The 20289-nt window shown below is 44.2% G+C and overlaps 1 protein-coding gene across 1 annotated transcript in view; it reads right to left on the bottom strand.

Moving 5' to 3' along the window:
- Positions 1-20289, bottom strand: part of Gars1 (glycyl-tRNA synthetase 1) — a 40829-nt gene that overhangs the window by 20132 nt on the left and 408 nt on the right. Inside the window, exons 2-7 of the mRNA XM_028864112.2 lie at positions 13430-13531; positions 11727-11829; positions 9867-10008; positions 8476-8564; positions 7941-8017; positions 4846-4991 (exon numbers count right to left, since the gene is read on the bottom strand). Coding sequence (XP_028719945.1) covers positions 4846-4991; positions 7941-8017; positions 8476-8564; positions 9867-10008; positions 11727-11829; positions 13430-13531 — 659 coding nt within the window. The remainder of the gene's footprint in view (positions 1-4845; positions 4992-7940; positions 8018-8475; positions 8565-9866; positions 10009-11726; positions 11830-13429; positions 13532-20289) is intronic.

Raw genomic sequence — 20289 nt, 5'->3', positions numbered from 1 at the left:
AGCAAACACTCCCACAGAACCATGGGCATAGACTAAGAACTTGGGATGGCCACAATGCCATCAGAACTGTCCTTATTTACTTACTCCAATGGCAAAACACCCACCTGAGTATCATTATGGTGGTTTGTGAATGGCCCCCAAAGGCACTAAGTTTGAACACTTGGTCTGTCAAGTTGGTGGAACTATTTGGGAAGGATTAGGAGGCATGCCCTTGTTGGAGAAGCTGTGTCACTGGGGGTGGACTTTGAGGTTTCAAAAGACTCATGCCATTCGCAGAGTGCTCTGTCTCCAGCTTGTGGTTGGAGATGGGAGCTCTCAGCTGTTCCTGCCACCACACCTTCATGTCACCATCACAGATTGTAACACAAATTCTAATTGGTCTTAATGATAAAAACAGAGTCAGGGTAAATGCTGAAAGATCAGAGAGACAAAGGAGCAAGCTACAGCCACTTTTTACCTCACCAACGCCTCAGCTTGAAAAGGGGCGAGCTCCTGTCTTCGCCTGCCTTATATTCCTCTCTCTGCCCAACCATATCACTTCCTGTTTCCTCCTCCCTAGCTCTGGGATTAAAGGTGTGTGCCACCCACCACTGCCTGGCCTCTATAGTTAACTAGTTGTTAGCTCTGCACTCTGATCTCCAGGCAGGTTTTATTTGCTAGAGTACAAACAAACTATCACCACAGTGGATTCTAATCCTCTAAAATCTTAAGCTCAGTTATACACTCTCTTTTATACGCTGCCTCCTTTGCCCTACTCTCTCCCGCCTATTTTAATCCTATTCTCTTTTTCCCTTTATCTCTCCGTAACACTACACTCTATTTCCCCTTCCCTCTGTGATTACTCAGATTGTAGTACAATTATTAAAACCTTAAATGCTAATATCCATATATAAGGGGAAAACATGTAGTATTTGTCTTTTTGAGTCTGGGTTGCCTCACTCAGGATGATTTTTTTCTAATTTCATCCATTATCCATTTACCTACAAATTTTTCTTTTCTTTTCTTCATAACAGCTGTTTAACATTCCACTATGTAAATGTGCTAGGTCTGTGATTTATCTGGAGTTAAGATTTGTACAGGGTGATAAATATGGATCTATTTGCATTCTTCTACATACAGCCATCCAGTCTGACCAGCACCATTTACTGAAGATGCCATCTTGTGTCCAGAGTGTACTTTTGGTTTTTTTTTTTTTTTTTTTTGTCAAAAATCAGGTGTCTACAGATGTGTGGACTTGTGTCTGGGTCATTAATTGGATTCCACTGACCAACATATCTGGTTTTTTTTGTTTGTTTGTTTTTTGTTTTTTGGTTTTTTCGAGACAGGGTTTCTCTGTGTAGCTTTGCGCCTTTCCTAGAACTCGCTTTGGAGACCAGGCTGGCCTCGAACTCACAGAGATCCACCTGGCTCTGCCTCCCAAGTGCTGGGATTAAAGGCGTGCGCCACCACCACCTGGCTCATATCTGTTTTTAATGCCAACAGAATACTGGTTTTGCTACTATGGCTCTGTAGTACAACTTGAAATCTGGGATGGTGACACTTTCAACAGTGCTTTTATTATTCAGTATTGTTTTAGCTATTTTAGGTTTTTTTGTTTTTGTTTTGTTTTTTTTTTTTTGGTTCATGTTTCCATAGAAGCTGAAGATCATTTTTCTCAATTTCTATGAATTGTGTTAGAATTCTGATGGGGATTGCATTGAACTTGTACAGTGCTTCTGGTAGGATGGCCATTTTCACAATATTAATCCTGATCCATGAACGTGGGAGATCTTTCCATCTGCTGGTGTCCTCTATTGCTGTCCTCAGTGTCTTCTTAATGTTTTTATTGTACAAGTCTTCCACTCACTTGGTTACTTATTCCAAGATGTTGGGTTTTGAGGCTACCGTGAAAGGTGCTATTTCCTGGATAATTTTCTCAGTGTTTTCTATTTGTATATAGAAAGGCTACTGATTTCTATGTGTCAACTTTATAGCCTGTTATTTTGCTGGATGGAAGTGTAGAAATTTCCTGGTGAAGTCATTAGGATCTTTTAGGGACAATAACACTAAAGGCCTTTTGAAAAAGCATATGGAAACCTACTACTGTAGAAGCTTCCTTTTAAAAAATGTATATATAATCAACATTTAATGAGAGAGACAATGCCCCAACTAGATGTCTTATGCTACCAGTGTCTAGATGGGTTATATTTGGTTGAGTAACTGACCAAAGGGTCCCACGAATCTCCCCAAATATCACAAGCTATTTCAAGGCTATTGGTTGTTCTCCACAACCTGACAATAAGGTCCTTTTGCTAAAGACACAACTTATGTCATCAAACATGGAGAAACTGAGCTGGTGCCCAACTAGAAGCTTCACTCCTACTAACTAGCATTCACGGTAGCGGAAGGTACTCTGCGTGGTACCGGAGAAGAATGGCAATGATCCATATTACACAAATACAAACACTGCAACCCGCAACGGCAATCCGCCTGCAGGACACACTAGTCCAATAGTAGCACACATGTTCAGGATAACCAACCACCTTGTTTCTTTAAGTCAGATCACAGCCCACTTCAGGAGATGAAACCATACTGGGCCCTGCTAAAGTGCCCAAGAACCTGAGACTACAGAGGAAACAGGCCTAGGGGAAACCTAATACTATGATTATACTAGAGGAAGGTCAAAATAAAACCACTGATCATTACTCCTAATGACATATTGGTTTGCCCACACATCAGGGCATTCAACCCTCCTTAGAGAAGCTTCTTTCAGAGGATGGAAATTAACACAGGATCCACAACTGGACCATGTGCAGAGTGAGAGACTCTGGAGCACTCAGTCCTAACTGGGATGGTTTCATCACACCCCTCCCCCTCAAAGCTCACAGATTTGTGTGGAAGAGAAGATAGAAAGATTAAGAAAATCTTTTTAGTTTAAAAAAAATGGTTGCCTTTCTCATGGTCTCTTATTACAACAACAGAAAAGTAACTAATACAACCAATAAGGCCTCTCTGGAACAATCATTTAGATGGAGGCAGATGCCAAATTTAGTTCCTTCTGAAATAAGACCCATGTCTAAGCATACTGGCTTGAAAGCTAGCCTACAAAACAAGGGATCTGATTTCATTGTGGCGTCTTCATACACAAATGCTACTTCACTGTTTCTGTTTATCCCTTCTCCCTCTGCTCTTCCCCATCCCCCTTCCTCACCCCACTCTCGACGGTTCCCTCACCAGCTCCACTCCTTCCTTCCGCCTCTACTTTCTTATCACGTGGACGCCATTACTCCTTTTATTTTCCTGCCTCCAGCTCCCTATGATCTTTCCCTCCCGCATGGCTAAGTGCACCTCTCCTCTTTCTTTCCTTCCTTCCTTCCTTCCTTCCTGGTTTATTTATTTTATGTATATGAATGTTTTTCCTGCATGTATGTGCACCACATACATGAAGCGCCTTCAGAGACAGAAGAAGGCATCTGGTCTGCTGGAACTGGAATTACAGATAGTTGTGAGCTGCCTGGGTGCTGGGAACTGAACCCAGGTCCTCTGCAAGCACAGCCAGCGCTCAGTCATTAGCCAAGTCGGGTCATTTTCTCCCATCTTTGTATTCTATGCATTGAATTCTCAACCAGGTATTTTTGTATTTCTCTATCTTAAAGATAAAGTCCCGCGAATACAGCTGTCCTAGGTATTTCTACTTTTTACTAACATACTTAATTGTGTTTCCTTTCATTTATTTCTTTAAGTGGCCTGTATCCTAGTTAGTTTCTCTTGCTGTGATAAAACAGGATGACCAAAGTAATTTAGGGAGGAAAGGGTTTATTTCCCTTATACTTTCATAGCACTGTTCATCACTGAAGGAAGTCAGGACAGGAACTCAAACAGGGAAGGAACCTGGAGGCAGGAGCTGATGATGCAGAGGCCATGGAGGAGTGCTGCTTACTGGCTTGCTCATTATGGCTTGCTCATCCTGCTTTCTTATAGAACCCAAGACAACTAGCCCAGGGGATGGCACCACCCACAGTGGGCTGGGCCCTCCTCCACCAGTCACTAATAAAGAAAATGTCGTATAGCCACATCTTATTGAGGCATTTTCTCAGTTGAGGCTCCCTCTTTGCAGAGACCTCTAGCTTGTGCCAAGGTGACATAAACAAGCCAGCATAGCCTGAAGGCGGCTCACTGGGAAGTACGCTGGCTGACACAACTATGAATCTGCGTTCAGTCATTGGTGGAGAGAGTTAACCCCTACAATCCCAGTGCTGTGGCACATGTGCCCCTATTCCCAGAATAAACTAATAAACACACAAAGAAAAAAGAAAGACTGACTGATTAAAAGAACTATTTTCTTAAATCACCCGGAATGAAGAGTGAGTCAGAAGGTCTGTGCCATGTTAGGGCTCTGTAGGGTCCCCAGCTTTGCTTCATGTAGAAAAGCTACCTTTCAAGAATGTGGGCTAGACATTCTCCAGCATGGTGGGCCAGTCAGTAGATCTACTTAGATGTAGTTAAAGTGAAATAAATGTTGAAATTCAATCCTCAGACGCACTGGCTTCTCTCCAAGTGAGAAAAAGCCATACATGACTAGTGGCTATAAGGGACAGTATGGTGCAGGGTCCATAAACTGCACTGGACAGACTTCATCATTTCTAAAGTATTTACATACAATAACATAAAAAGCAATCATCTCTCTCTGGCCATCCTGTCCTATGCAGCTCTTACTGGAAGGTATGATGATCATGGGCTTCTGTACTTATTTAATAACAAACGCAAACCCACTATGAAAGGGCAGCCTTTCTCCTTGGCACTGAGTTTTGCCTTTTATTACAGGTAAGTGTGTTAGATAAGCAGATAAATAAAAACAATACATACCCAGGCATATTTCCTCCAGGCCCGATGAAGGTCTTGAACATTAAATTAAAAGGTACTGGAGGAGACAGGTCATTGCCAGTAGTGGGAGACTTTACATTATAGTTTACAAAAAGATCCCCAAGTTCTTGTTGTCCGTAGTTATCAAGCTGAAGGACACACAAAGAAAACAATTAGTGTGGAAACTAGAGAACAAGGTGCAAGGTCAAGTGCTTGCTAGACACCGCTGCGTCCCATCTCGCTCCAGCCAGACTAACGCAGAAGTCCCCAGCCCAATCATATGACCAGGAAACATCCCCACTAATGAGGACAAGGCCTGCTTGGGGAAAATGGCTGACTCCGGGTCTGAGACCTGAAACGAACAAAATGGGCCTGCAATTATCTTGTCACACCAAAGAGCAAGGAAGCGATCGATCAGAATACTGAGCTGTATGGGGGACTCACTGATGCTCCTGACAGCTCAGCCGGGCAATTCCACCCTCAGGAAGCCTAATGGTTCAGTTACGGAAAAGCATCAAAGCTTAGCTTCTTTTTCTTTGTTGTTTTAAGACAGGGTTTCTTTTGGTGGCTGTCCTGGATCTCACTCTGTAGACCAGGCTGGCCTCGAACTCACAAAGATCCACCTGGCTCTGTCTCCTGAGTTCTGGGATTAAAGGTGTGTACCACAACCACCCGGCTCTAAAATGTGTAGCCCATGCTGGTCTCAAACTCGTGATCCTCCTGCCTCCGCCTCCTTCTGCAAATCCTACCAGCGTACGTCACCACAACCAGCTGCTTAACTTCTAAATAAGAACAGAGAAAGGCAGGAGACCAACGAGACAGACAGATGGGAACTCACTGTTTCCATTTGGGCTTTATGAAAACGACGGTTTGTGCACTTTTGGATGGATGTAAGGACTCAACAAATAGGTTAAAAAACAGGATGGAGGCATGAATCAAACACGAATTCTCAATTTTCTTTATAATTGGTAAGGGAAGTTCCCCTATTTTCTTTAATCAAAAGCACCAGCAGAGGACAAGATCATTTTGAAACCCTCGTCATCCAATGGGCCTGGGCCCCGGTCACCAGTGAGTGCCCCACAAAGATGACCACAGAACTTCAGAAATGCACTTACTAAATGCCCAAACTAATGATAATACAAACAGAGATGAACACAGTCAGGACAAGGTGAACAGTGACTACATTTCTGATATTACATGTATTCATATTTCACAAAGTGAGAAAACTAACTTCAAGGAATTATAAGGGATTTTTCACCTTTCAAGTATATTTTCTAATTATATATATACACTTTTTTACTTTTCTGCAATAAAAAAGTTTTAAAACTGATTTTGCTACATGCAGAGATAGGTCGGCAAAGACTGAGGGGCGAGCAAGGGAAGTAAGTTTGCTGTTGAGGCCACACACATACACACACACACACACACACACACACACACACACACACACACACGGACGGGGACAAGGGAAGCAAGTTTCAACTGCTGAGTCCGCAGAAGGGAAAGAGCTCCTCCCACCGGAGGTCAATCTGCACTTCCGAGGACTCTCACCATTCCCGTGGCAGGAGACTCACTGGCACGAGGCGCAGCATCACCGCGATGTGCTCCACACCAGGTGGGCTTCCAGTGAACCACAGAGGCCATTTCTGAGAACTACATCAGCTCCTACCTCTCACTCTTCCCTGAGTATTTTATAGATAACAACAGCAACAAAACTCACTGTTCTCGCTATGAAAAGGCTAGTGCTCAAACTGAATCACAGCTCACCAGATCAGCCACACTCAGTTCTCAAAGCTGACTTCACTTGGAAATGAAATCAACAGGTAAGATCAAGACACGCTCCATGGCCTGCACATGGCAATATCCTTAGTAATTCTGCATGGGAAATAAGATGGGGGGGGGGTGGTACACGCCTTTAATCCCAGAGGCAGGCAGATCTCTGTCAGTTCAAGGCTAGCCTGGTCTACATACTGAGTTCCAGGACAGCCAGGGCTACAGAGTGAGAGACCCTGTCTCAAAATAAAATAAACCAGGGACAATGAGAGGCATCTTTCATTTCCTTTAAACACACGTTAAGCTGTTGAAAGAGGAAGGAAATAAAATAAATGACACGCGAGGACTGAGGACACAGGCAGAGTTCTGTCTCCAGCACTGGAAAGAACAAGCAGCTCTGATGGCATTCTAATGAAACACTGACATTAGAGCCACCGCTCCAGACAAGTTACACGTCACAGGGACTGAAATAAACTACGGATGAGTCAACACGAGATTAACGAAGTTTTTAACTTAAATAAAGAAGAAAATCTCACATCTAAGATTGGAAGGCGAAGCTAATTATCACAGAGAAAAATCTGCATGCTTGAAAGAAAAACAGGGTAAGGGTAGCAAAGAATCGAGCAATTTCCATGAAAGAAAGGCAAAATGTTAAACTGGACACAGTGGCTTGTACCCATAATCCCAGAACTTGGAAAGCTGATGAGGAATCACAAATTCAAAACAACTAAACAAAGCACCCAAAGGAGGGTGGGTGGGGTGGTTCAGTGTGCTGTGGTACTTGCCACAAGCCTGGAGGCCCCAGTTCACCCCCGGCGGGGATCTACACGGTGAAAGGAGAAGCGACTTGACTCTCTACAGCTGCCCTCTGGCCTCCACACCTGAGCCAGCACGTGCTAACCCTTCCCTCACAAGATGAAGAAATAAACAAAGGAAACCAACGAACAAATGTTTCAGAGTTCTCTACTCAGTTTCAGGTAGATCAATGGAATGAAACGGGTTTTAGAGCTAGACATGATGGCTCAATGCTTGTAATCCCAACAACTGAGAGGCTGAGGCAGGAGGATCACTTCAAGCTGGAGGCCAGCTTGGACTACACAGTGAGATCTATGCTGACTGAAAGACAAAGGAAAGAAAAAAGGAAAAGTTAAAAACACGACTGTCTGTCGTTAGGCAGAGAAGAAAACTGAAGGTGTGCTACATGGGACTTCCTGACTGAACAAGGTGTAAGACCAATTTAAAGAGTACTTTGTGGAACTGCTGACAGACTCGGAAGACACCGGGAGCGCACACACGGGGTGTTCTGATGTCCCCAAACATCTTACCTGGGCCAAGACACTTTCCATCTCTGCTTTCTTCTCAGCAGAACACTTCTTATCAGACATCAATTTCTGTAAATGAGCTACAAGAACAGCATTGCTAAGCATCAGTTCCCGTCAATTAAAAAAAAAAAAAAAAAAAAAAAAAAAAAAGAGCACATTTCGAGTTCCAATGCTGGGCAATTAAAAACGAATCTGAAGTTAGTGTTCTTATTTCTATTAATCCATAGACAGTTTTGTAGGGGTGGTCTCATGTCTCCAGTTTTCTCTTGTGCTGATGAAACCCAGGGCCTTAAACACGCTAAGCAATCTATTACTGAGCTACAGCCCCAGCCCATAACAATGTCTTGATCACTTGCAGATTAGAAAAATTATTATCTGAATATAATTAATCTGTTGGGGACTACATAACATAAAGAACTTGATCTGTATGTTTAACCTGAGTATTTTATAATTATATCCAATATTTTAAAAAAAATGAGAAACAAAAGGGATCAACCTCTGTTTTGAGCAAGCGCAGGAAAGAGACGCAGACCCATACCTTTCAGCAGGTGGTCAGCTCGGAAACACTCTCCGTTCTTCACGTCCTTCACCATGAAGTCAGCAAATTTGTCTACGTGGCCAGAGGTCCTAAATCAGTAAACACCAACCTGTCACTCTCATTCAAAGGAATATAGGATATCATCTTAGAAGAGGAGCCCTATAATACGTCTACCCAGAGTCTAGAGCCATGTATGTCCAAGATGGAAACTCCATATCTAGAGTAACCATGCATCCATGACAGACAGACATGGGTCCTGAGAAAACTCTCTCATCCCCTCTGCAAAAAGAGATTAGCTAGATTGTATACGTTTACAAACTGTTTAAGGCTGTATGACATTTCAGGATAATTCATGCTCTATTATTACTATATATTATTATTCATTATTAGTAGCCATCTAAGCAAAGGCCAAAGTCATCAGGAATTTGATGAGCCAAGAATCCAGCCAGCACAGCTCAGCACAGATCCTGACCTATACTGACATTACTATTGTCTTTACAGTTACTGGTAGTGGGACAAATAGCTCACTGAGTTCATCCAGATCTTACAGGCCTCTCAAACAGGGATGCCTCTCATCTCAGTTGGCTGTGATTATTAAGAGCTCCTTGAAAAGGCTAATAATAAAAACTGCCATCTTACCAGACAACCTTAAACGTTAATAAAGATGAGACACAAATTGGAAAGAATTCCTCTTGCATGGTTAGAAACCCTACCTTACTTTCAATAATCTTAAACACTCACCTTTGCATTGAAACTTTAATACATAAAGCATAGGTGAGAATACCCGTTACACTAACAATTCATGCCACGGAAACACTCACGGGTATATCCAAAAGTGTGCCTATCTGAAGTCAGAAACACTTGAAATACCTATGGTATGTCACTAACTAAATCATGTTACATTCATAAAACAGAACACTATGCTGTCATCAAAAAAATGTTTTTTAAAATTAAAATTATTCATTCGCTGTACACAGCCAGGTGGGTCCATGTATGTGGCTGTATGTAGGAGTCAATTCCCCCTCCATACCATGTAGTGCTTAGGAATTAAACTAAGGTTGTCAAGTTTTAGCAGCAAGCACTTTTACCTGCTGAACCATCTCAATAGTTCAAAAAATGCTTACGACAGATTGAACTCCGTAAGTAAATGCTCACCTACACTGCATGAAGAAATGCAGTGTGTTGGCCATGTTCAAAAAAACCAGGAACATATAGAAGAATGGAAGGACAAACAGCAATTTTAAGGTGGCTATCTGGGAGCAGCAGGTATGTTTTTCACTGATTTTCTAAATGAGCAGACAGTTTTTATAATAAAAAAAATTATTATTATTATTTTATAAGCAAAAACTGTTAACTTTTAAAGGACTTCTCCCATCAAAGCAGAACCTCACTTTAAAACTGGTTCAGGGGTGAGCATGGTGCAGTCAATTTCCAGGATCTGCTCCTCCTGGATAAAGTGTTGCCTCCAGGTCTGGATGATGTTGTTCTTCAAAGCACATCCCACTGGCCCGAAGTCGTACAAACCACTGACACCTGTGAGGAAGGAGAAGTTAACGCGGGCTCTTCCTGGTACTCTCACCCATATGCTGCCCAGAGCGCAAGACCTCTGCACCACAGACCCCTACCTACAGCTGGCTGACAGAGGGCACCCTAAACGCTCTCTCCACTCTCTCTGTGTCATAATTTCATGGAGGGTTAGCCCCAAGTTACACTAACCGAAGCCACAGATACAGGGGCAGGGTGAAAAGCAGACTGCAGTATGTGTAGAGAACAAGAGACACTGGCAGAGAACAATGATCTAAGGGTCAGCACCGCATTCTCTTTTTTATTATAGGTACTTGGGCTGGTATTTAAACCCCAGGAGGTAAAACATTCAAAGATGTGCTTAGCCAAACCCAGGTAAGTTTCAGTGACAGAGTACCATAAGCTGATTACCACCAAGGATCGCTGTTGGACACAGGGAGCTAGCTCTACATTTAATTGGTGGGCCCTCATACAGCACCCAGAAAAATGTGTGTCATCTTCTTGCCGAAGAACACTTTCCCTGGCTGAGGACTGTGTATGACTGAGGGTCCTGTGAGGAAGGGCAGCCAGGCCATGAGCACCACAATAGTGCAGGTCTTAGGAAGAATGCCCCAATGTATAGAGCCACAGGCACAGCAAACGCCTAATGTCTGAGCCCAGCAACCCCTACATGCTAAGGAGTCAAAAAAGGCTTTAAGAAGTCACAGGATGGAGTGAGAGACCTTGGAACACTCAGCCTTTTCAGAATGCTGCCATCAAATCGCTCCCCTCAGGGCTCAGGGAACCCTGTGGAGGAGGAGGAGGCACAAAGAGTCTAAGAACCAGAAGAGATAAAGGACATCAGGAGAACAAGGCCTTCTACACACAACAGGACTGACACACACATGAACTCACAGAGGCTGAGGCAGCATGCACTGGGCCTGCACAGGTCTGCACCAGATGGGATCCTAGAGCTGAAAGGAGAAGTGGACGCATGTCCCTATCCCTAACCCGAAAGCTATCTCCAACTGATAACACTTGCAAATGAAAATTTAGTTTGCTCCAAGGGAGTCTCACTGGGGAAACCAGCTACTCTTAAGGGCAGGCTGCATGTCCAGTGGTAGGTGGCTAACAGACAACTAACTCAACACAATCATTGGAGGCTTCTTGTCTCATGATGTCATGCCAGGGCTTTTTCTTTCTTCCTTTTTTAAAATTTAATTTCTCTTTTTATTATATATATTTATATATATAATAACACTACAGGTCCTTTGGGCATACATTATGCCTTCCAGTTTTGTAGTTTTATGGGATTCCAGAGTGTCAATGAGTGGGTCCCTGCTCCTCTGTTTCTCGTGCCTTTTCCTGGGCTCTTTTCCTTCTGTTTGTTTCATTCTATTCCAATTGATTTGCTTTGTTTTATCTCACTACATTTGATTTTATTAGTAACCCTCAGGTGCCTGTTTTTTCCCAAGGAGAGACAGAAAGGAGTGGATCTTGAAGGGAAGGGAGGTCAGGAGGACTGGCAGGAGCCGAGGGAAGGAAAAACCGTAATCAGGATATATTATACGGGGGTAGGGGTTACTCAGAGTGGACACTATGCCAAACGTCAACTCCTGCACAACGGAACAGCAAAGTATGTGCCTTCTCTCTATGGGATCTGATACGATTTATCAGTTAGCAAACCAAGCTTGACTAAGCATAGTAAAGCTACCAACACCACCACTGCTCCTTCATCCACCCCTTACCTCCATAAATAGCAAAAGCTTGATCGTAGAAAAACCTCCTCTTCAAAGTATCCTCCATTTTTGCTCTATCTACGATGTCATCTTTGGGCTGCAGCGCCAGCTCCTAGAAGAGAGTAACCAAGACGAGTGGGCCAGGACAGGAAGTGGGATCTGAGCCTACACGTCTGAACTTAGCTCATTCCTTAGCAGGAGCCAATATAAAATGCCAAAAGGAGAAAATCTGGAGAGCTGAAGAGGAGCCTCCGTCCCTACAGACACTGTGAGTGACAGGAAAGAAGCTGCTATGGTTTGGATCTTACTGTCCCCCTGTAGAGCTCACTGAAGGCTTGCTCTCCGGCTGACAGTGCAGCTGGAAGATGTGGAAGTATCAGAAGGGTTCTAGGAGAAGGAAGTTAGGTGCTGGAGGCAAGCCTTTGAGGGAACCTCTTCTCTCTCTGCTGTGAGGCGAGTGTTCCTCCCCATGCCATCTGCACCACAGGCCTAAAAAAGCAACCAGGCCCAATGGGGACTGCAACCTCTGACCCCTTGAGAGGTCACACAAGCCTCTCTTCCCTGGATCCCTCCCAGGTGTCACTCACTGCGATGCAAAGCTGAATCATACAGACACTCATACTCGTACAGAAAAGATTATGATTACTTTAAAGACCACAGAGACTAAGCTAGGAGTCAGGCGTGTGGCCCATTCCCATGATCCTGGTATTGAGTGCTGAGGCAGAAGAAGGAGGCGTTTAAGGCCAGCCTGGCTACAGTAAGGCTTGGTCTCAAGAAAACAAAAGGCCTATTAAGCTTCCTCAGATGCAGATGCTGTGAAGCAATTTAAGCAATATCTGAGTTTTTAATGTATTCCTAGTAAGACAACCACTCGAAAACTTCAGACTCAAGGCTCAGGAGACGGCCCAGCTGCTCAGGACCTGCTGACTAACACAGGGGCCTAAATCAGACCCCAACACCATACAGAAACATGGTGTGGTGGCACGTATCTGTAACCCCAGCGCTGGGAGATGGAGACAGGGGATCCCAGGGGCTCACGGGCTGGCTAGGCTTGCCAAATTGATGAACTCCAGGTTCAACAAGACCCTTGTCTCAAAAAATAAAAGGGACAGCAATAGAGGAAGACACCTGACATAGACCTCTGGCCCCTACATGCACAGACAGACAGACACAAAGACAGATACACAATCCTCCCCTACCCCAAAACAAAACAACCTCCCACACACTACTGTAGTGATAACTTTATGATTTAAAAAGGTCTAAAGTCAGATATAAGATGGATTATAATAAAACCATTAACTCTAACTTTAGGAGAATTCTTACAGAGGAATACATGTCTTCTGGAAAATTCGTGTAGCTTATTAAATCTAGGATTTGAAGGAGAGTCAGAGTGTGGGTGGGTTCAGGTAGCTGGGAAGCTTTAGAGAAAATGTTAACATTGTAAGCTGCACTTTGTTCTTGAAATACTGGGGCTCGAACCCAGGGCCTATTGTTAGGCAAGTTCTCTATCACTGAGCTGCACAGCCTTGAGTTGTTCTCTGAAAGCACAAGAAGTCACAGGCAGAGGAGGAGGAAGAGGCATGCTGACTAAAAACAGATGGTCAAATGGCACTGGTTCAGGAAGCTTTCGAGATCTTTCCCACCCAGAGATTAACCAAAGAAGAACAAGCCCACACCTACTAATGTTTCTATCTTAGCACCCTGAGATTTACCTTTGCTTCCAGAACCCTCTTCCGGGCCTTGAGCTCAGCTACTGCTCGGTCCACATCCACCTGTGGGGCTTTATCTTCTTTCAACTTGCGCACGAGGTCTCCCTGGCCAACACACAAGCTACATTCAAGATTGGCTTCAGAAATCGGGGACCCTAGGAATCTATTTTTAAACATGCATTTTAAAAGCATTTGTACACAAATAACAACTTTATCTGTTTATTCTACAGAAGGTTCGTATGAACAGCTGAAGGCCTGTGTCCTCAGCAAACACAGTCCAGAAGCCTCTGAATGACTGCATTCACATGGTGTGTTTGTGGGGAGAGAAGAACAGCAGAGATCGTACGGAAATGAATTACTGACACCAAACGTTCAGACGGGTTCCCAGCAGAGCAGACACAGGCAGCTAACGAGAGTCTAATTAGTGACCTCGGAGACACTAAAGAAACTGCCTGAAATGCTCAGAAAAACAGGGTTCAACCCCTCAGGCTGGTAAAGAGACAGAGGCTAACACATTCAACTAGAAGGTAGGAAAAAAAGGAGGGGAAAACATCAAGGGGCAAAATTTGGGAAGACATCGACTATGGAACATCTGTAACTGTGCGAAGACACTAATGATCAGATCAGGAAGCACAGGAAAATCCAAACACACACACAAAACCCACACCCGAGCAAGCCACGGTGAAACAGGCTGGGGTATAAAGACTCAGCTAAGTGTGAAACCTGGAGCAAGCCGACAATCTCGCTGCATGGTTATCCCCAGCTCTCATGCTGCTCCAGGGCAGCAAGGATTTCAACAGCACCACCAGAGGGCATGCCAAAGGACTGACGGCCACTGCCAGGTACCTCAGCCTGGCGGTGGCCGTGGGTGCTGCAAGCTCAATGTTTTCTCCATCTGCCATCTCTCAGGAAGCGTCCAGCTGTGCTTCCTTAGCTCCAACACCTGGTCAACTTCAAGTCATCCCGTCTAACCTCTCCACCGTAGACTACATTGTTCCAGATGGCCAGCTTGTCCCATCTCGAATCATCCAACACTAACATGAAACCGGTCCCCCAAATAACCTGAACTCACGCCATTTCTCATCCTTAAGCTTTACTTTATAAACTCAAACCATCCTTAGCTTGGTAGTTGTCTCTACCCTGTGTTCAGTGTCCATCTTCCTACCCATTGTGTTTGGCCAAGCTTAACAGCAGCCTGCCACGTTTCCAAAGACTCCAACCTGGCTGCCCCAAAGCTGTCCCAGTAGAAGCTGCTGCTTCTGCCATATCCACAAGGGCTGAGATGGCAGCCATGTTTTCTTCCCTCCTAAGATCCTGGGCCATGGAGGGCTCCTGAGCACATTCTCTTCTGGCTCTCTAAGTCCTCACTCCCGCTTCATTCCTGACAGCCTCTTCCAGAAACAATGTTCTCTAGAACACCCCAGGCAGAAAGTGAAAGCCAAACAAAACCCAACAACACTGGAACCTGAGGCCAGCTGTTTCCATCCCTTCAGAAGCATTTTCCCACAGCCCCAGCGCATGTTCCAGGAATGAGCACACTAAAATGGGATACAAAGGTGATACCTTGTTTTGTGGGCAATTTTTAGAAAGTGGTATTCGCTGGTTGAGAAAAAGCTGTGCATTATTTGAAAAACCAAAGTATTAATGGCAATGCTGCTGTTATCTACGCAAACAACACGGTATGCCTTTCCAGGGCACACGGACACACACCAACACGGTATGCCTTTCCAGGGCACACGGACACACAACACAGTATGCCTTTCCAGGGCACACGTACAACAAGGGAAGCATGGTAAATCTGGGCAGTGGCTTAAGCATCTGCTCACTTCATCACCGCTCCCAAGAGACGCACTAGGAGACTACAGGGAAATGGGTAGAAGAGTTTAAAATGCAACCCCCAAGTCTCTTTTGGTCTTTTAAGGTGCAGGTATTCAGTGGCCAGTCTACTTGCTGATTGGTTTCCTCCAGCACCCACCCACACTTGGGGGCTTCTGTGTGTGCAGTGAGTGGACCTGGCCTGAGATGCATCAAGGACTCCACTGGAAGCCCTGTTCCTGAGTGGAAGCTTACAACAGACACACACACAAAAGCTGAGTGTGACACGGGAATGGTTAACACAGAGCATCACCCCAAGGGATCACATCCTCAGTGACCCTTCTGGGATACACCCATGTCACACTCAGCAGAAAACAAGGAACTGTTTCCTCACCTTCAGAAAGTGCTGGTTTTACACACGTGGCTGGCTAGTAGAGCCTTGACAGGGTCAAGGAGCCCATCTTAGATTTCCAAATGTTTTATACTACTGAGAAAACTTCATCAACTTTTCATTTGCCCTTTGCAGATTAAGCAAGAAATTTAAGTCACTCTTGGCTCAGAAAAACCAAAAAAGACACAAGGCTCCTCACATCCTCACACTGTCTCCAAGAATCGGGTTTCTGTGTCCCTCATTCATGACAGGGACAGACCCAAGAAGGAAATTTGAAAGTCTTTTCTGTCACCTTCTTGAATTTGGAAGATATGAATTTTCATACATAGGTTCAAAAGGCCAACAAACTAACAGTCTAAGAAAACAAGTACACTGCCGGCCAACAGTGGCTTGAGAACCAGTGTTCCAACGGTGTGCAATTCAGAAAGATGCATTTACTAAGTCCATACTGCGTGCTGGGGGCAGGAGGTACAGCACTTTACATGAACTCATTTTCATGTTCAACTTTTCCCTGCACTAAATGAAGACACTTGACTACTGAAGGTTAAATAATCACTTGCCTAGAGCCACCAGCTAAGACAGCAAAGTCACAATCCCAACTTTGGAGATGTCGCTTTAGAGCCTGCATTCCCAATGACAAGGTTAAATTGCCACCACTGTGTTTAATCCTCAAACAAAACACACACACACACACACACACACACACACACACACACACACACACACACACAGGCATGGGTATAAAAAAGCCCACACAGGAACTCTTCAAAGCTTCTCCTATACTGATAATTATTAAGTTCCTCCTCCTCGGCCTTAAAAAAAAAATTATCCTACTATAGTTAATCTGTTAGAGCTTCAAGCCACACTCACATCCTCAAATCCAGAGAGTGAAACCAAAACCTCATTAAATGGCTCCACCACCTCTAGATCAGGTCTGCCACTTCCAAAGATATAACCCCCAAATTTTTGTTAAGACAGAGCCAAGAAGCTTTTTGTTTGTTTTTCAGACAGGATTTCTTGGTGTAGCCCAGGCTATCCTGGAACTTGCTCTGTAGACAAGGCTGGCCTCAAACTCAAGAGATCAGGCTACCTCTGCCTCCTGAGTGCTGGGATTAAAGGCGTGCGCCACCAAGCCTAGCTTTTCGTTTCTGGTTTCTTGGAGGGGGGGGGGCTTGTTGTTTTTTAATGAGAAAAGCAATCTTGGTAACAAGGAACAGGTAAACTGTGATGTGCGACGCTGTATCCTTTGGAGTACTAAGCAAGGGTAGTGGTGGAGGTCAAGGCAGAGACAGTGGACAGAGAGAATGGGAAAAGGAGACCATGAAGACAGCAAGAAGCCTGTTGGCGGCTTTTCCAGGACTGTTGGAGACAGCAGTCCAAACCCAAGACAGAACTTCTAAAAGCTTGTGGACTCAGGGCCCCCTTGGGTACCCTCAGGAGTGGGATCCTGGGGTTACCTGCTCCCCTCTCCAGCACATGCCTCCACACCAGGCTTGTTTCATGGATGCTGAAGGTGGAACTCAAATGCTCATGACTCCTAGGCAAGCACTTTACTGACTATGACTAAGCCATTTCTCCATCCTAGGGCTCCTCCTGAACCAGCAAAAATCACCAAGAATAACAGCTTTTCTGTGAGTTATTTCTCCTCAGCCAGTTCCTGACTTAAGGTGACTTAACTTACAAATTTTCTTTTACTTATTTATGTCCATTAGTGTTTTGCACGAATGTATCTGTGTGGCAGTGTCAGATCTTGGACTGCCATGTGGGTGCTGGGAATTGAACCTGGGTCCTCTTGAAGAGCTGTCAGTGCTCTTAACCACTAAGCCATCTCTCCAGCCCCCAAATTTCCAACTCACTAGAGAGTGTACTTTGAATTTTGAGCTTCTACTGTTTCCTAGGCCAGAGATATATAGGATCTCTTGTGATACTGGGCAGCAGCAGTGAGCCATAGCTCCCAAGTAGCCAACCAATCAGAGGGGTAAACAAGACACTCCACGACGGCCTGGTTGCTAAGCTAGATGTTCTTAGGTAAATCAGGTGTTATCAGGCAGTTTCCACTTACACTATTCTCAGTATACAAAGAGTCTGCCAGGACACAACCCCACTGTGGACAGGGCAACACTTGTATTACAAAATAAAATGGAAATTTTAAAAAGTTAACTAAAAATTTAAAAAAGTATTTAAAATGAAAAAAAAAACTTGATTTAACATGAACATCACTCTGAAAATAGAGCTATTTTCAAAAGTAAAAAAATAATAGTTTTATAATGATTTTGCTAATCTCTTAAATTCTAATTTATCAAAGACAGATTATCATATATGCTGCTATTGAGAAACACTTTTGGGGTAAAGTCTATTAAGGAAATCATACATAATTGGAAAAGAGGGAATTCTGAAGGTCTTTTTCAGGTTACTGTAGAAATTCCTCTTTGACCAAAACTCTGACAGGCAGTAGTTTCTTGGAAGTGATTTCAAAAGGCCCAGTGAGAGAGAAGGCTCCGCCAGGAAGGGCATGCTGACAAGCTTAAAACCCGAGTGTGATCCCTGGGGACCCACAATGGAAGGACAGAACTTATCGCTGCAAGACTTCCATACACAATAACAAACATTCAAAAAGAAAAATGGTATCCTTGAGATTGTCCTGATCTCCAAACAAGCATGTGGCATGCATGTGTACACACATACACTAAGTAAGTAAGAACGTAAAAGATTAATTTTTCAGGTGATTTCAAAGGGCTAGACAGCTCTGGTGGTATGCATGTCTAGCATGCAGACAGACACCTGGAGTCCAATCCCCAGCATCTCTCTGTAACACAGAAGGGCAATCCCGGCACTAGGGAGGTGGAAGCTGCAAGTTCAAGGTCATCCTCCTCTACATGGTGAGTTTGAGGCCAGCTAGGGATACATAAAGCCTTGTCTCTGAGAAAAGAATCTGAGTTTGAGGCCCTATCTCAAAAGAGAACAGAAAGTTATTTCTAACTCATAAACGGCAGCACTGTTTGGTTACATAAAGCCAAGAACGTCTCTTAGGACTCTGAAGCGATCTTTACCAGGGCCTGTTTTCATCAGTGTCCTGATCATGTGGAGCCCTCACTTAGCATACAGTACCAAGACTCTGTGTTTGCTAACATCACTACTTATCCCATGAAAAAGTTCTCAAAGCATCATGAAGTTGTCAAGCTCAGCTTTCATAGAAACCAGTTTTCTAAAATTTTAGTTTTGTAAAGGCTTGAATTTTATTTGGGGACACAAGTACTACACGTAATGCCCTCCAAAGTACATGCCGCTATCAAGAACAATCCTTTAATACCTCCCAAAGAGCCACGCCGGAAAGTCTTCAATTGCACAGGGTTCCCAATGGAAATCGGTGAAATGGACAGACTGTATTCCACATTTCCATACATGTCCAAGAAGAAAAAAGTTTAACTAGGTGATCTTTAAACTCTTTCCAATGACACTGGGCTCAGTATGACTCAAATTTCCAGACAGTTAATCAACATATATTACTTCTGGAAAATCAGAAAAAGAATACAAACTAACAAATAAATTAGCTCAACTATTCAGAAAATATCCTAAAGTACAAAAACAAACAAACAAAAACAAAAAACACCCAATCAAACAAACAAACAAGCAAAGCCAACATAACCAATTCAACACAGGACAGAAACGTCACACACAAAAGCCCTCATGATCAAAGCGTCCTGAAGTTAACTAGACCCAGTCTTACTACAGATGGATATTATGTACTGCAGTTCCAGGCTAACGTGGCAGAGGGAGGGGTTTCGAGTGTGAGGCTTTTTTCCCCCAAAATTAGATGTATTCTTTCTAAAGAAGGAGATTTTAAGTTATAGCAAAAACAAAGGAACCACACCTAATTTTATGTGGAGTTGGAAGGTGGATATCCGGAAGGAGACTGAATGTACAAAACATACAATTAAAAAAAAAAAAGCCCATAGTGAAATTCAAAATGAAAGCCTATTAACTGAGTCAGGCTCAAACCAGAGCAAAGTGACAGAATTTCCTGAAGCTGTAGCAGCTTCGGCTCCAATGAATTATTTCCGAAACAGGATTCCTCCGTCCTTAGCTAGAGGAACGATTGCATCAGGCGCCAGCTCAGGAGCGACCAGACTGGTGTTTACGGCTAGTAGGTCACGGATGCCAGGGCCCTACTGAAAGCTCTGGCTCTCGCTGGGTGTGAGTATCATCCGAAATGCTTTCCTCCTTTCCCCCTCTCAAGTCTGATCTCCACTCAGTGCTACAGGGAAAAAAAGAAGTCTGCATTCAATCCCCAGGTCCTCAAGCTAAGAAACCTCCCTTCCCTTCTGCAAAATCACATTTCCAGGTGTTCCGCCCTAAGGATGGATGATGACTTCACCGAGTGGCTCAGTCGGTCCATTTACAATTTCCAGCTCGACGGCTGGCTCCAGACACCCTCTTCAGAAGCCAGAAAAGCTGACAGGAGCGAGGGATCCTGAATTCGCATCAGTCTTGGGGAGTGGGGTAGGTAGTTCGACACCTCCCCACAGCCACGTTTCGACCCTATCTTCGGAGCCGATCCTGAGGCTAGCACCGAAGGAAGGACGGTGAAAAGAAGGGATCGCTTCCCAAAGCATCCCCAAGACTAAGGAGAGGAGCATCGGCTCGCGGCTGACCCGGC

This window comes from Peromyscus leucopus, chromosome 3 (genome assembly GCF_004664715.2).
Source record: "Peromyscus leucopus breed LL Stock chromosome 3, UCI_PerLeu_2.1, whole genome shotgun sequence".
Taxonomy (NCBI): Eukaryota; Metazoa; Chordata; class Mammalia; order Rodentia; family Cricetidae; genus Peromyscus; species Peromyscus leucopus.
The sequence above is the reverse complement of the archived record's forward strand: the minus strand, read 5'-3'. Positions and strand labels throughout refer to the sequence as shown.